This window comes from Peromyscus maniculatus, chromosome 8, assembly GCF_049852395.1.
Source record: "Peromyscus maniculatus bairdii isolate BWxNUB_F1_BW_parent chromosome 8, HU_Pman_BW_mat_3.1, whole genome shotgun sequence".
NCBI classification, from domain to species: domain Eukaryota; kingdom Metazoa; phylum Chordata; class Mammalia; order Rodentia; family Cricetidae; genus Peromyscus; species Peromyscus maniculatus.
Genome location: NC_134859.1, coordinates 1,447,835 through 1,465,129, shown reverse-complemented (window position 1 = coordinate 1,465,129; position 17,295 = coordinate 1,447,835). Strand labels below are relative to the sequence as shown.

Sequence of the window (17,295 nt, the reverse complement as noted above, 5' to 3'; positions counted from 1 at the left end):
AGAGTTAAAACCATTGAGCTAGACAATATGCATGTTGGGAACCAAACTCAGGTCCTCTGGAAGATCAGGAAGGACTGTTAACCACTGCCACTGAGCCATTCTTCTGGCCGGTGGTTTCACTTTTTAGTGCTTTATATATTGCTCTACGTTTTCTTTTCTTTTGATTTTTTTTTTCTTGAGATGTTGGAAATCAAACTCAGAACCTCAAGCGTGCTACACATATGCTTTAATACACAGTTGTACCACTAGCCCAGGAAATAATTTTCTTTTTCTTTTAGAAACAGAGTCTTCTGTCCTACCCAAGATAGTGTCAAACTCCTGGGCTCAGGTGACCTTTCAACCTCAACCTCCCAGCAGAATACTGCAAACGTGTGCTACCACACCTAGCTTTCAGGAAGTAAATTTTACCCAAGACTGAGAAAGGTAGGGAATGTTTTTATTATAGTAACAGTTCTTAGGTGTATCACGTGGCAATCTTATTACCACAGCCAAGCCTACAAGCAGGAGTTCATCCCCAGTTGACCCCCAGCCATCAACCGCAGGTTAGAAGATAGCACACTGTTTCAAAACTGATAGCAGTACAGCACAGTGGTGGCTGTATAAGACAGACCCAGGACCCAGCTTTCATCAAACTAGCCACTCCACAGGCTAACAGTCCCAAGTTCCTGAATGGAGGGAGAAAGCAAACACAAGGCTTTATCACCTGGCTCCCACTACCTCCTGCAGAAATTGAATGAAGTTGTTCATTACTGAAAGCAAACTTCATTTCCTGGGCAAACGAACATTTCAAGACCAGCCTATCAGTGGCACTTGGGTGAGTCCTTCTCACATAAAACCGAGGGGTAGAAGAGGTATTTCAGGTGGTACTCTGTTCCTGCAAGGCAGTACGCAAGCTCCTCGTCACACTTGCACAGAAGTTCTTGGCATTTGTTCTCTGCAGGTCCTGGAAGAAGTAGGGAAACAGGTTAGAGCAGAGACTTACAGACACTGAGAATAAATGCCAGGTAAGTCAGTAAAGCCAGAAGCAGAACAGGTTATAATTTGCACTTATGTGACACCTGACAGCTTTCTAGTAGCCCCCCCCCCTTGCTGGACAAGACCACCCCAGGAGGCAGCAGTGACAGCTAACTTCCACGAGAAAGGAACTTGGTTTGTCAAAGGAACAAGCTTCTGGCTTCTCTTCTGTGTCAATATTACCCTGTTTCACTTAGGAATCCATTCAGATAAGATTGGATGCCTGGCAACTATCAGGCCTAGATTTGGAGTTCCTGCTCTTAGCTCTGTGACCTTGTCTAACTTTTATGTCAAACAGGAACACTGCTGAGGGTATAGCTCATTGGTAGAGTACTTGCCTAGCTTGACTGAAGCCCTGGGTTCTGTTCCTGCCACCACCAAAATAAGTAGAAAGTAATAGAATGAAATCATTCTCCAATTTGTAAGGCTTTTACACAGTGCCACCCCAGAGCTGGCAATACCCTGAGCTGGCAGCATGGCTGCTTAGCATGCAACACCTAGGCTCTATCTCCAGCACCAGAACTGGCATGGTGGCAGTCATGTAGTCCCAGCACTTAGGTGGAGGCAGAAGGATCTGAAGGTCAAGGTGATCCTTGTCTACCTAGTAAATTTGAAGCCAGCTTGGGCTGCATGAGACCCTGACTCAAAAATTTAAAATTAGGTGGGCAGTGGTGGTGCACACCTTTAATCCCAGCACTCGGGAGGCAGAGGCAGGCAGATCTCTGAGTTTGAGGCCAGCCGGGTCTACAGAGAAAGTTCCAGGACAGTCAGAGCTATACAGAGAAACCCTATATGAAAACCAAAATTAATAAATAAAAGTTAGGACTGGAGAGATGGCTCAGCAATTCAGAGCACTTGCTGCTCTTCTGAAGGAGCCAAGTAAGTTCCCAGCACCCATGTCAGGTGGCTCACAACTTTCTGTAACTCCAACTGCAGGGGATCTGGCCACCTTGGGCAGAACAGGTTATAATTTGCACTTATGTGACACCTGACAGCTTTCTAGTAGCCCCCCTTGCCCCCCTCGCTCCCCCCCCCTCGCTGGACAAGAACCCATGTGGCATACATTCACACAGGCAAACACACATATACATAAAAGTAGTAAAAACAAGGCTTGGCACTGGATGTATACTCAAGATTTATTGGCTCCCAACTATGCTTTCTGTCTCCTTTCTCCAAGTCCTTCTTAGGACTAGGACTGTAGCTCAGTGGTTGAACATTTGCTTAGCATGCAAGAGACCCTGGGTTTGATTCCCAGGACCACAAAAAGAGAAAGAGGGTGAAGGAAGGAATTATGTAGCCCTGACCTGATGTGGAATAATCTCTTTGTACCCTGTAAAGACTTATCACTCAAATTGTTTAATAAAAAGCTGACTGGCCAGTAGCCAGGCAGGAAGTATAAGGCAGTATGACCAAACTAAGGATGATGGGAAGAAGGGAGGAGTCAGGAGTTGCCAGCAGACAGAGAGGGAGCAGGAGATGAACATGCAATGCTAATAAAGGTACCACCATGTGGCAGAGCGTAAATAAGGAATATGAGTTAACTTAAAATGTAAGAGCTAGTGAGTAATAAGCCTGAGCCATAGGCCAAGCATTTATAATTCATTTAAGCCTCTGTGTATATATTTGGGACTGGGAGGTAGGGACAGGAAATGTCCATTTACACTGACTGACTTCAAACTCACTATGTAACTGAGGCTGACCTCAAATTCAAAGCAGTCATTCTGCCTCAGCCTCACCAGTACTGGGATTACAGGCATGTAACTCCATGCCTCACTTCATGTGCATTTAGCTATACACCTAACAAGGCATGGTGGAACACACCTGTAATTCCAGCATGTGGAAGGTGGGGCAGGGTCATCATTTCGGTAAGCAGCCCTGAAGGGTAGTTTGTGAAGCTGCAAGAAAGGTGCAGTAGAGACTAAAGGATGTCCACAGAGGAAAGCTGTAGACAAGAGGGGATGAGGGAAGAGAGGCCAAGCAGGCTGTAAACAACAAGGTCCTGGGAAGGAGCTGCCAAGCTTGTTGGAGCTCAAACCAGGACACCGTGTACCCCAGGGCTGGACAAGAAACTACAGAAGCCGGGCGGTGGCGGTGGCAGTGGCAGTGGTGGCGGTGGCGCCCGCCTTTAATCCCAGCACTCGGGAGACAGGTCAGGCGGATCACTGTGAGTTCGAGGCCAGCCTGGTCTACAAAGTGAGATCCAGGACAGGCACCAAAACTACACAGAGAAACCCTGTCTCGAAAAACAGAAAACAAAAAACAAACAAAAGCCTACAGAAGTTTGTGTTTTATACAGTGTGGTGGCTCACGTCTTTAATTCCAGCACTTGGGAGGTAGAGGCAGGCCTTGTCTTGAAAGTCATGGTAGCAACCACACAATGAACGCTCTTAACTGCTGGGAGTTTGAGAGCATCATGGTCTACAGAGCAAGCTCCAGGCCAGCCATGGCCACATAGCAAGACTGACTTAAAGAAAGGAGGGCAGAGGAGCTTGTTAATCTGGGGGCTGAGGTGTAGCTCAGCAGCACTCACCTGGCATGCATGAGGCACTAGGCTCAACCCAGCACTGCAAAAGAATTATCAATGGCTGGTTTATGTCAACGTGATGCAAGCTGACCACGGGAGAAGAGGGGGCTCAAACGGGAAGATGCCTCCATAGACTGGGCTGTAGGCAAGCCTGCGCGGCATCTTCTTCATTCAAGATTGATGGGGGAGCACTCAGCCCATTGTGGGGGGTGCCGTTTCTGGGCTGGAGGTCCTGAGTTCTATAGAAAGCAGGCTGAGCAAGCCAGTAAGCAGCGCCCCTCCATGGCCTCTGCATCAGCTCCTTGCCTCCAGGTTCCGGCCCTGTTTGAGTGCCTGTCTGGCTTCCTTCAGTGATGGACAGTGATGTGGAAATGTAAGCCAAACAAACCCTTCCTCCCCAAGTTGCTTTTGTCATAATATTTCATCATAGCAACAGTAATAACAGTAATTAATTAAGACAGTTAGCTTGGGGCTGGAGAGATGGCTCAGCGGTTAGGAGCACTGGCTGTTCTTCCACTGGACCTGGGTTCAACTCCCAGCACCCACATGGCAGCTCACAACTGTCCATAACTCTAGTTCCAGGGGATCAGACACCTTCACATAGACATAAATGCAGGCAAAACACCAATGCATATGAAAAAAAGACAGCTTATTAACTAGGTATTAAGTAATTGATTAAACAAATTAGTTAAATTGAGTACATTCACATTGTTAGCATTTATTTAATTCTTCATTTCCATCACCCCAAAAGAAACTTTACACCTTAAACAGTCACTCCTCATTTCCCCATCTCTGATCCTCTGAGTAATTACTCATTTCTTCAGTCTGCAGAGATTTACTATTTCATACAAATGGAGTCACCTATTCCTGTCAATATGCTTCGTGCTCTGAGGTTTACTATGTCCATGTTACAGCAGGTATGGCTCAGAGGTTAAGAGCACTTGTTCTTACATAGGACCTGGGTTTGATTCCCCATACCCTCTGGCTCACCACAGTCTCTAACTCTGTTTCAGTATCTGAAGCCCTCTTCAGACCTCTCTGGGCACTGGGCACAGCAATACATGCAGGCAAAACACCTATGCATATAAAAATAAAATAAAAAATTTTAAGCATTAGGGGGCTAGCAAGAAGGCTCTATGGGGAGAGGTGCTTGCCGCCAAGCTGGCAGCCTGAGCTTGATCCCCAGGCCCCACATGGTGGAAGAGGAGAACTGATTTCTTCAGGCTGTCCTCCGACAACACACGCTGTGGCATGTGCATTCATCCACACAGGAAAGAGAGGGAAGGAGGGAGGGAGAGACAATGTTGACAGAATAAACTAGATCCCTATATTATTTCCAGTGCTGATACGAACCCAACAACTGTGTTTTTCAAAGTTTATCATTTTTAAAATTGTTTTGTTATATTTTTAATTTATTTTTTGTGTTTGTGCATGTGTGTGACAGAGAGATTATGGAGGTCAGGGGACAACTTGAAGGAATCAGTTCTTTCCTCTTACCATGTGGGTCCTGGTGATTAACTCAGGTTGTCAGGCTTGGAGGAGAGCACATTCAACCCCTAAGACATCTTGCCAGCCCACAGCTATGTTTTATCATTCCCATTTTACTGACTAGAAAAATGAGGCTCAAAGGGATTACTTAGCCAAGATCACAGACCTGGGAAGGAGTCACCCAGGATTCCAACCTAGGAAAAGTCTTCTCCTCGGGCAAGAAAGGCTTTCTAAAGTAAGACAAGTTCATTGCTCTGTGGCCTGAGCTCCACCAGAGGGTCCTCACTGTTAAAGAATGAAGTTCAAGAGTCAGGCCACTGGTGCATACTTGTATTCCCAGCAATCTAGAGATTGAGACAGAAGTTTGGAAAGTTCAAGGCCAGTCAACCTGCACTAAGGTATGAAATGATTATCTCAAAAGTAAATAATATATCAAGAAAAGGAAAACTAGCTCCCATGGGTTAGACATAAAGCCTGAGCCAGGCAGGGGGTCTCTGTGAGTTCAAGGTCAGCCTGGTTTACTGAGTTCCAGGGCAGCCAAGAGACTGCACAGATGAACCCTGTCTGAAAACCAAAAAATTAAAATAAAAAAATAAAAATAAATAAATAAATTAAAGCCTACTAGTAAATATTATTATAGGCTGAATTTTTTTTAAATATGTTTGTCAGACCCATAAATGGAAAACAGGCCAAACTTGTAATTAAATAAACAGCTATGTTCAGAATATCCCTAAACAGAATAACAGAATATTTTTGTTGCAAATGCATAACAGACACCTTGGGCCTTTCTGTGTGGCTCAGGGAAGGAGCTCTGAAAACAAGCAGACTCCAGCAGCAAACCTTCTGTGGACACCATCCCACAGTGTAACTGGGGACCCGCAAACAGGAGGGAGGCTAGGAAAGCTGTAAGATCTGTTTCCCCACAAAGTCACTTCACATCTTTGCCCATGCTAGTAGTTCAGGGACGAGTCACTTCTTTCCCTGGGTCTGTTTCTCCAACACAAAATGAACAGGATATAGTTCAGTTGGAGTACAGTGCTTGCCTTGCGTGTACAAAGCATGTGAAAAGGGATGTAACATTTCCACAGTGATTCAACTTTACTCTTTAAGAGAGTTATTTTAGGCCCACAGAGATGGCTCAGAGGTTAAGAGCACTGACTGCTCTTCCAGAGGTCCTGAGTTCAATTTCCAGCAACCACATGGTGGTTCACAACCACCCATAATGGGATCTGATGCCCTCTTCTGGTGTGTAGGCATACATGCAAGTAGAGCACTCATACATAATACATTTATTTATTTTGGTTTCGAAGGGATCATTTTCTTTTCTTCCTTCCTTCCTTTTTTTTTTTTTTTTTTTTTTTTTTGAGACAGGGTTTCTCTGTGTAGTGTTGGTGCCTTTCCTGGAACTCACTTTGTAGACCACCAGGCTGGCCTTGAACTCACAGAGATCTGCCTGCCTCTGCCTTCTGAGTGCTGGGATTAAAGGTGTGTGCCACCACCGCCTAGTGGGATCATTTTCTTTGTGGGGATGGGGATGGTGGATACACCATATTAGTTTTTCATACTGCTACTATGTGGAACCCATGGATCAAGCTTGGCAGTAAGCACCTTTACCCACTGAGCCCTCTGGCCCACCCCAACTTTACACTACCAGTTCTGCCTTCCTTCTAGGGAGACAGGGCCAAGAGCAGGGAATATTGAAGCCACCCTCCCGTGATGCTCATGTTCCGTTCTGCCTCTAGAGCTGGGGTTTTAGTGGAGACTCAGAAGGAGGAACACGAAGAGGGAAAGCAGCACACGCACACACACGCTGAGTTCTTTCACCTCTGCAGCACTCCAGGTAAGGAAACGCTGCTCAGCGTGACAGACACAGCCGTCACCCATCCAGGGTCAGTAATCAAAACAAAGGTGCTGATGCTGTCCAAGAGAGGAAAGATGCCTCTTTAGGAGACAGTGCCGAGACAGTTGGATCACAATATGCCAAAGAATGAAGTTAGACCTATCCTACTGTTTTATGAAAGTTAACTCAAGCCAGGCGGTGGTGGTGCACGTCTTTAATCCCAGCACTCGGGGGGCAGAGCCAGGCAGATCTCTGAGTTCGAGGCCAGCCTGGTCTACAAGCGAGTTCCAAGAAAGGCGCAAAGCTACACATTAAAACCCTGTCTCGAAAACACACACACACACACACACACACACACACACACACACACACAAGAAAACTCAAAGTGGACCATTGCCATCAATCTCAAACTATTAGAAGGAAACCTTTGCTATACTGTGTTTCTCAATGGATTCTTAAAACATCAAATACATGGGTAACAATAAACAAAATAGCTGACTAGGATGTCAGCAAAATGAAAAACATTTGTATCAAGGATGTCATCATGAAAAGGAGGACAACCCACAGAACAGAAGCCACAGCTACGAGAAAGATGCACAACAGCAAAAAGAATTCTGTTGAAAGTTGTGTGCAAGAGGGCACAGTAAAGAAACTGCTGAAAGGTTGCTCCTTTGGGGGAGGTCTTCGTTATGGATGAGAGAAAGAGAATATTCAGGCATCTGGAATAAGAGTCCAGAGCAAAGACAAACAAAACAAACAAACAAAACTGGGATATCTGCAGGAAGGTGAGAGAGTGGGAGAGAAAATGGAGACAGCAAAAGAGAGAAGAGCAAAGAATAGAGAGAGAGAAAAGGAGAATGGTGGGATATAAGGAGGATGAGTAGCTGCTAGGAGGGAAACCTGAAAGCTGGAGCCGGCCTGGGAGTTTAGGGTAGGAGAAGTCGTGAAGGATCAGGATCCTAGGTGGGGCTCTGACATATTTAATGGGTACTTGTGAATAGGGACTGTAGGAGCCTGGAAGCAGGCATGGGCTTTGATATGCTGATGGCTGCTGTGAGAGTATGTCAGTGGAGAGCCATATGTACCTTCTGTCAGAGGCAAGGGAAGTGACTACTTTTGGTGGACAGAAAACATGTTCCACAAGTTCCTGAGGAATGCTGGCTTTTATCAAACCACCAGAAATCCTCCTATGGGTCAGCTTGAGGTGGGTGGGCCAAACCTGTTATTTCTGGACATACAAACTGTCTGAGATATGTGTAAAGTCCTCAAATAAGCATGTCTCCAATTGATACAAAAACAGCCAAGAAGCACATGAAAACATAGTGTTGATGATTTATTAGAAAAAAGCAAATGAAGCTGGGCAGTGTTGGCGCACAGCTTTAATTCCAGCACTCTGGAGGCAGAGGCAGGAGGATCTCTGTGAGTTGGAGGTCAGCCTGGTCTGCAGAATGAGTTCCGGGACAGCCAGGGCTACACATAGAAACCCTAGCTGTTTGGAAAAACAAAGAACAAAACAAAACAAACAAAAAAACCAAACCAACCAACCAACCAAAAATTAACAAAGAATAAAAAGGAAGAAAAGAGAAAGAAAAGTGAACTAGAAATCACAAGTATTGGCAAGACTGCACTAGATCCTTACTATACTTATTTTGAGCTCGTGTGTGTGTGTGTGTGTGTGTGTGTGTGTGTGTGTGTGTGTGTGTGCATGCACACGCACAGAGGTCAGAGGAGAACTTGCAGTTCTCTCCTCCCACCATGTGCGTCCTGGGGTCAAACTCAGGTCTTCAGGCTTGGCAGCCAGTGCCTTTGCCTGTTAGGCCATCTTGCCAGCTTGCTCTTCACTTTAAAACGGTGGAAGAGAGCAAGGCATGGGTACATGAGAAGGTTTGGAGGGGGAAAGGGAAGGAAGGCACGATGAAATTAGAAGCTCAAAAATTAAAAATAGGGTTGGGATTTAGCTCAGTGGCAGAGCGCTTGCCTAGCAAGCACAAGGCCCTGGGTTCGGTCCTCAGCTCTGGAAAAAAAAAAAAAAAAAAGACAAAAAAAATATATAATTTGATGCCGGGCAGTGGTGGCGCACGCCTTTAATCCCAGCACTCGGGAGGCAGAGCCAGGCGGATCTCTGTGAGTTCGAGGCCAGCCTGGGCTACCAAGTGAGTTCCAAGAAAGGCACAAAGCTACACAGAGAAACCCTGTCTCGAAAAATCAAAAAACAAAAAACAAAAAAATAAAATAAATAAAAAATTAAAAATAAAATTTCTTTTCAAATGATAATTTTTTTCCAGTTTGGCCATGGAACCCAGGGCCTTAACATTCTAGGTAAGTGATCTACCAATGAGCTACTGCATTCCAAACCCAGCTGAAGCAATGAAATCTGGGGCTGGACAGATGACAAGATGGTACTCAGTGGTTCAGAGTACCTCCTGTTCTTCCAAAGGACTTAAGTTTGCTTCCTAGACCAAGCGGGGAAAGCCAGAGCAAGCACTCCTCAGGTGCACATGCCCACACAGACACACTCATAATTAAATAATCATAATAATTAATTATTATCTATTATTATTTAAAGCAGTAAAATTTGTGTTGTGTTTATTCTCATTTAAAAGAAAAAAGCAATTGGGCAGCCAAGGCTACACAGAAAAACCCTGTCTCAAAAAAAACAAAAGAATAAATTAAAAAGAAAAAGGAGAAAATTAGGGCCATGTAGCTCAGTGGACAGCACTTGTTTAGCATGTTTGAGGCCCAGGTCTAATCCCTAGTACCGTCACAAATAGAAAAAGAGAAAGAACAGGGAGAAGAAGCCGAGTGCCTGCTTTGAGCCCCACTGCCCCAACTCTATCACTGCCCACAGTCTGTTTGTGATTTTTGAAAGAAAACTATAAATGGAAGGGCACCACTGAGCCCTAGTGCTAGTGCCCGGGGTTCCCACAGCTGGACAAGTGCCCCACCCTGAGCTACATTCCCAATTACCCAGTGCCTTAAGGTAAACATCTCCCTTCTCCCTAGGTGGAACACACTTGTAATCCTAAGAGTTGGCAGGCTGAAGCAGGAGAAAGAAAGAGCCTCCTCGGGGCCTGGGGATTTAGGTCAGTAGTAGAGCACCAGCCAAGGAAGCCCTGGGTTCTGTCCTCAGCACAGGGAAGAGAAGGACATACATAGTCTCACCAGCTCGATAGATCACATTTTTAATTGAAGTTTCTACTCGCTTGTTTGTTTTTTGTTGTTATTGTTGTTGCAGACAGGCTCTCAAATGTATGGTTCTACATTATCCTTTCTTCATGTTGGAGCATAGTCTGCAGTTTGGACACGTGAGCATGTTCACCCAGTTCCCTCCTGATGGACTTTTCAGTTGTTTACACCTCGTGTCATTTCTCTTGTTCTTTTTGTCCAGACACTGGAGAAATATGGATGTGTGTTCCAAGGGCTTGGTGTGGAAGGTCCCTTCTTAGGTAACACTATCATGTGGTCGATGGAGAGCTGGAAGCTGTGGTACCTTACTACCAGGGCACAGAAGCCATTTGGATCTTGCAGGATGCCCAGGGGACACTTGGGGCACTCACCACACTGGATGCGGTGGTCGATGCATTTCCATGCGTAGCGGTCTAGCTTGGGGCTGCAGCCAGTCTCCTGAGCTCGAGAGTAGCAGCAGTCATGATGGTGGCAGCACCTGGGGGTGCAGCATGGGCAGAGCAATAGCTGTGTCAGAGGGAACTCCTGGTGCCCCCATCTGACCGGGGCTGGGCTAGTGGCCTCTGATGGACATGGGGTCCCTCATAGTACCAATCCTGGGTTGGCTGACCAGCCCTGCTCCCTGACCTTACCTGGCCTGCCCCTGCCTGCCTCCTTGTAACTCTGAGCTCCCTTTCCTTCCTCGGTCCAGGTTGTGCCTTCTGCCTGGACAACTCAATGGCCCCAGGCACCAGATTCCACCCAGAAGTGATCATGCCTCCTTCTCTCTCCTCAGGCTAGGAGTATGTCTTGTCACACCCTGTCATAAAACCTCCCTCCTACCAGGAAGGTTGATCATGAATTCTCACTATAAACCTCATACCGTTTGGAACTCTGTGGAACCCTATCATCTCCTTTCCTCACAGTGTCCTCCAGGGCCAGCTAGCCTGCCATATAGTAGAACTTCAGTAAACATTTATTGTTGGACAGTTCCCTGAGAGACACCCACACCTGCCCTCACACCTTGCAACACTCAGCTGAGGCTTCAGGCAGTCAGCTCCAACCTTGTCCTTAGAAAGCCTCCAGTCTGTAGAGGGAGGCAGATCAGCTACGTGATGTGGGGTAGCCAGCGGGGCTCTCGGAGTCCAGAGGAGGTGGCAGCCCTAGCTAAGCTTCAGGGGAGGCTTCTTGGGGGTAGGAACTGCAGAGACACTTCTGAAGATGGTGTGGGAACCAGACGGCCAGAGTGTAGGAGTGCACTTGGCTGTCATGAAATGCACCCAAGGTCCAGGGCAAGCCAACATGTTTCTGTCTCCAGCTAGGGAGGAGGTAACCATATTCTACACTGATCACTGAATTAGCTTTGTGGCAATGGCTAGTGTCTGGGTCTCTGGGAGCCCCAGGGACTTTATTATCAAGTGGGAATAAGCATCATGCTTCTTCCTGAGGAGAGCCATGATGGATGTCACAGAAAGATCTTGGCTCTCAGCTTTCTTGGGGCAGGCTTTTCACAGGGTATTCTTTATGCTCTGTGCTGGCCCAGATAAGCAATTTGATGGTTCTGTAGCTTGGTTTCCTTATCTGTGAAATGGGACTGTTAAGGATTCTCAGAGATCCGTGGCTGTACAATAAATAGTCTAGATAGCTTTATGTTATTACTAGGTGATGTCATCAGGGTAAATGTTAGCTGTTACCAAGATGCCTCTTACTGACCCCAGAACCCAGGAACCCCTCTATATACAGGGTAATGCTAGGTTCTGGGATCTTCCTAGTTCAAACCTGACTTCAGTTTGGGGTTTTCCCTCATAGGCCTTGGCTGTCCTAGGAGTTGGGGGATCTTGTACTCTGAGTCCCAGTGTACACTCACCAGTCAATGGCATCACGTGGGTCTCCATGGCCACCCAGGCCACAATAACAGCCATAGTTCATGTAGGCCACCGGTGATCGAGGACCAACACAATCCAAGGTTCCTGCCAGTTCCAGGAGCCCACGCTTGTACACATGTGACCTCCTTGTTGCTGAGGGATAAACAAAGGTCAGAGCTTCAAGGTCAGAGCTTCCCTATCCCTAGTGAAGGGCACTAGTCTGACAAGGATCTAGATGTTTTAACTTGTCTGGGTTTCATCCCATTTTCTAGGTGTGTGCCCTTGGACAAATGATAGTTTTTCTGTGCTTTGATTTCCTCATTTGCATAGTTCGGGATAGAGTGGCGTCAACTCTCAGAATAAAGTTGGACAAGGCATTCATGGTGCTCTGCACATTACAAACTCCATTACAATCCAGATCTTCAAGGCAATGTGAGCAGAAAAATGAGTTGTAGAGCACAGTATAGGAGAGACCACAGCAGTGGACTTTTGCACAGGCTGATCTCTTTCCCTAGAATGCCCTGGTTCTCACTGCTCTGCCCCTTCGGATGCAGTCAGACTACATGCTGTGCATTCAATATTTATCATGCTGATTTGCTAGGTGCTTGCTTGTCATAAGAGATAAGCTGAAGAACATCCTTGCACAAAGGAGGCTGTCTGGGGGTTCTGAGTCTCTGAGCCTCTCTACCCTCCTCTAAGATTCTGGCTTAGGACCCTATATATCAACTTTTATTTTCACCTCAAGGTCAGCTTCCTTCCTTAGCCTGAGTCCAGCCATTTCTCTGGGTCCTGGTACTCCTCTAGTGGTACTCAATGGGTGCAACAGTAAACCCTGCATTTGAAAGGTAAAAAAGGGACCAGCTGGGGAAAGTGGCCTCCAAACTCCCCCAGCTCAAGCAGTGGAGCTAAGGGGGACACTGGCAAGAGAGCAGGACCAAACGCCCAAGTCTGCAGAGTGTCTGTGTCCACCGCACCCTCCCCTCCCCCACTCCAGGATGGAGGACAGTGGAGGTGCAGCCTGGCCCTGGGCTGCCATGGCTCTCGGCTGTCACTTAGAGCATGTTTCCATCATAATGACTTATTTAAGGGCTCCACACTAAAGTTAAATCCAATCATGTTTTCTCTCAAGTACCACACTAGAGGCTGAGAGGGGTTTCTCAAGGTGTCTCCGATAAGAAGAAAACTGAATTTAAAGAAACTGGGGCTCTAACTCGGGTGGTAGAGGGTTTGCCTGGCATACACTGGTTTCCATCCCTAGCACTGTATAAAGAATGGTAGCCTGTACCCGTAATCACCAGCACTTCAAGGTGGAGGCAGGAAGATTAGAAGTGAATGTCCTTGGCTGGATAGAAGTCTGAGGCCAGCCTAGTCTACACTTTCCTTTCTGGATGAGAAGCCTGCCCTCTTCCAACAGTCCCCACACTTGCCTTGAGCCTTCCATGGTTCCCATGGATTCAGGGTGAAGCTCCCAGTTCCACAGTACTCCATATCCCAGTGGAGATCCAAAGCTTGACCCCCAAGCCTTCCTACCTCTCCAGAACCCAGCCGTCCCTCCAGTCAGGCCCATCACACGACTGCCCCTGCCTTCTCTTCAGCCAGTTCACAGAAGCCTTACTTACTCTACAGGTGGCCCATGCTGTGCCTGCTTGTGGGAGTGCTCTTCTTGCTTAGATGCTCTTCCAGAACAGATCTCTGACTCACATAGCTGCATATTCTGACACACAGAAAGGCTTCTAGGAAAGGTCTGCTGACCTCAGGAGCCACCAAGCCCAGGTCAGACACTCCTAGCCTAACCACTCCAACACTGTCCCCTGAAACCATAGCCCAGCTCCCCCCACTCCGCCCCTAGCCACTCTGCTGTCACAGAGGCTGGAACAGCCATGAAGGGCCCAGGTGAGGGACAGACAGCAGCACTGGGTTTGGAACCAAACAAAACACTCCCTTTGTGCTAACATAGGTGGGGCAGGTCAGGCTGGGGTCTGTTTGCTCTGTCTATGTGGGCAGCTTCCACTGGCAGTGCCAGGACCACGGGGCATTGTACAGGCCCAAGGACTCAATGCTGGTATACACCCAATGTGGGTCGTCCTAGGCATCCCTGAGCTGTGCTACCCAGCTGGTGGATCTGTGACATGGATCTGGAAGATTTTGTCCTGGAGTAGAAGCTTCACACCTCACCTCAGTACTCAGGTAAGGCCAGGTACCCCAGGACCAAGAGAAGCCTTTCTCTAAAGGGGGTTTCCTCACCCATCCACAGGAGTCTAATTCCTATCCATGATCCTCCTACCCACAGAGTCCTGCCTGGAAGTCTTACCTCAGACCCCAAAGACAAGGCAAGTGATTGCCAGTTCAAGAGGGCTCAGGACCGGGGGGCTGGGAGCTCCAGGCTGCTGGCGAGGACTGCAGTAACTATGGGATTATGGAGGGAGGACTCTGACACCCCGTCACCCGCTGAGTTCCTGAATGGAATGCCTGAGTGGAGGGCGCTGGAAGGAATCAGAGACAGGGCTCCTGAGTGTCTGGGAAGGTAGGTATGTAGGCATCTGAAGAAAGGACTGGGGATTTTAAGGCTTCTGAGTGCTTTAAGGGTCTGTTGAGTTGGAGGTGGTGAGAAAAAATGAGGAGGTATGGAATCTGACTTGGGCTGGAGGAAGACAGTCGTCACCCACCCTCGCTGGTCACTCACCCTCATTGAGTCTGGGTCCAGGTCCTAGCAGCAACAGTAGCAGCAGCAGCAGCAGCATTATTAGCCAGCACAGGGTAGCCCACAGGCGTAGGAGGGTGGCAGGTGTGGGACTGACCAGAAAGGCTAGTCGTACACTCAGCAATCCTGCTGACCCTCACCTCCAATCCCGCCCCCACCTCACCTTCTTTCCGTGGGGCGGAGTCCAACAGGCGTGGTCACCTGGCGTCTTGGGGAGTGTCTGTCCCTGACTTCTGCAGATTGGTCCCCCGAAGGGATCCAGACACCAAATGGAGTGCTAAGGATAAAAGGGGGTCAGGCCGGGGATGCCTCCATGGTGTGAAAAGATGCCGTGTTGATGTTGAAGAGCACGGGAATGCTAATTCACCTTAGCATTTTACAACGCCCGCAGCTGTGCTCCTGTGGGGCGGTGGCAATTGACTCTCTCTCTATAGTCTCCCCGTGATACCACCACAAAGTGAGAAACTGAGGTAGTCAAAGTTTGCCCAAAGTCATGCAGCCATTTCTGGTAAAAGACAGGGCTGGAGCCCTGGTGGTGGTGAACTGGGGATCTGGGACAGAAGGATGTGGGGGATTCTGAACCAACCTGGATCACAATGTGGTCTTGGAGGGGAGGCAGGGAGTGAGGAGGGAGGAAAGAGAAAAAGGACAGGCATGGAGGGCAGAAGGCCCTGCCAGCATCACATGGACTATCTATTCCATGCAGTCTACCCCAGGCTTCTCTTTGTTGGATGGTTTCCTTCTGGAGAAGTGGACTCAACAGATGCTCTCTACTGAAAAGAAATGACCATTAGAGGCATTGCTTTTGCCCCGATGCTAACACTGCACAATCAGGCCCCATTTCTTTTTCTCCCTGGAACTCACTTTGTAGACCAGGCAGGCCACAAATTTTTGCTTCTTACCTGAGCTGAGTGGAACCTTGGGAAACACCCATACCTTATGAACAGATTCTAGTAAAGTGAGAATTATCTCCAGCAATAAATAAATAAAAAGTAAATGACAAGGGGAAATTGGGTCTCCCTGGCTTTGAAGGTTCACCACACACGTTTCTGTTGTTGTTGTTTGTTTGTTTGGTTGGTTGGTTGGTTGACTGGTTTTTGTTTTTTTTTTTTTTTTGAGGGGAGGATTTGTTTTGTTTTATTTTTTGAGACAGGGTTTCTCTGTGTAGCTCTGGCTGCCCTGGAACTCAATCTATAGACCAGCCTGGCCTCTAATTCACAGAGATCTGCCTGCCTCTGCCTCCCAAGTGCTAGGATTAAAGGGGTGCACCACCACCACCCAGCACAACACAGGTTTTAGCCTAGGCCCTCAACCAATTCACTGTCACAGAAAGATACTGAGGATCTCTGAAATGAAAAGCCAAAGGGCGGGTGGGATGGCTCCGAGGGTACCACACAAGTCTGGAGACCTAAGCCTGAGCCCTAGAACCCATGGAAAGATGGAAGGAGAGAACTGACTCTACAGAGTTGTCCTCTGACCTCTATACTTGTACTGTGCCCTCCCATGCATCTTGCTCATACATACACACTATAATAATACATCTAAAAATGTTACATATTAAAAGTAGGGGAACCATGACTACAACTCATTATACATAGTATCCAACCTCTCTTTGCCCCTGCTATAATAATTCGAAGGGGACAGGCTTCATCCCTTATCTACCGACTGGAGTGTGAGAGTTGGGCCACAGTCTGGTCTCATGCTTCTTGTGTGGCCATCACTGATCTGCCTGGCCCTTAGTCACCATTCAGTAAAAGCTTTCTCATATAGTACAGATGGGATTTCAGATGCTTCAAGTCTTTGAATTACAGAAAATGTAAGTAACAACCTCAGTGTACAACACCATTAGGAAAGGACAGGGGCTCCTGTGACCTCAACACTCATAGCCACCTGCTCCAGGAGGGCATTGTTTTGAAACTGAAGTCCTACCTGAAAGATACTAGAAGTTTGGAAGAACCAGAAGTTCAGAGCAGGGACAGGGCTCCTGCCCAGCTAATGTGAAGTACCCCAAGAATCATCACTCAGGGTGCTGCTCTCTTGGAGCCTCTCCCCTGGGAGTTCTTGCTCACTTTCCCTTAATTTTGCTCTATGGAAAAGACATTGAGCTCTTGGAAGGCTGGGGTAGCAGGACTGTTGTGAATTTGAGGCCAGACTAGATTATATAGTGAGTTCAAAACCAGCCTGAGCTACTGAGTAAAAGCTTGTCTCCGAAAGCTGAGAGCCAGCAAGATGGCTCAGAGGGTAAGGGCATTTGCCGCCAAGCCTTAGGACCAGAATTTGATTCCAGGAACCATATGCTTGAAGTAGAGAACCACCTTTCTCCATGTCCCCCAACTCCTCAGCTAAATAAATGTTAGAAGAAAAAAAAAACAAAAAACAAAAAAAAAATGTTAGAAGAAGAATCAAGCCAGGTGACATAGGTCTGCAGGCCTAGCTGCTTGGGAGACTGAGGCAGGAGGATGATAAGTTCAATGACAGTCCAGGCTATAGAGTGAGCTCAAGGCCAGCCAGAGCAACTGACGTCCTTTCCAACCCAAGGGTAAGGGTGTGTGTGTGTGTGTGTGTGTGTGTGTGTGTGTGTGTGTGTGTGTGAGAGAGAGAGAGAGAGAGAGAGAGAGAGAGAGAGAGAGAGAGCTAGATATGCAGCTCTGTGGATGTTCTTACTCGTGTGTTTGAGGCTATTCAACACCTATTACCA

General features: G+C 47.4%; 1 protein-coding gene across 1 annotated transcript; it reads right to left on the bottom strand.

Moving 5' to 3' along the window:
* Positions 1 to 428: 428 nt before the first annotated feature.
* LOC102919711 (group 10 secretory phospholipase A2) lies at positions 429 to 16,688 on the bottom strand. The gene is made up of 4 exons (XM_006983884.4): positions 14,580 to 16,688; positions 11,899 to 12,049; positions 10,424 to 10,530; positions 429 to 943 (listed from the first exon to the last, which is right to left on the bottom strand). The coding sequence occupies exons 1-4, from the start codon at positions 14,635 to 14,637 to the stop codon at positions 801 to 803; spliced, it is 459 nt and encodes a 152-aa protein (XP_006983946.1). The 5' UTR covers positions 14,638 to 16,688; the 3' UTR covers positions 429 to 800.
* Positions 16,689 to 17,295: the final 607 nt, after the last annotated feature.

Bases quoted from the DNA above. Each gene is read 5' to 3' on its own strand.
- LOC102919711 (XM_006983884.4), bottom strand. From the start codon at position 14,637: ATGCTGCTGCTGCTGCTGCTACTGTTGCTGCTAGGACCTGGACCCAGA. The intron at 10,531-11,898 runs GTGAGTGTACAC...CTGCACCCCCAG, and splicing joins CCACGTGATGCCATTGACTG to GTGCTGCCACCATCATGACT. The intron at 944-10,423 runs GTGAGTGCCCCA...TACTTCTTCCAG, and splicing joins CGACCACCGCATCCAGTGTG to GACCTGCAGAGAACAAATGC.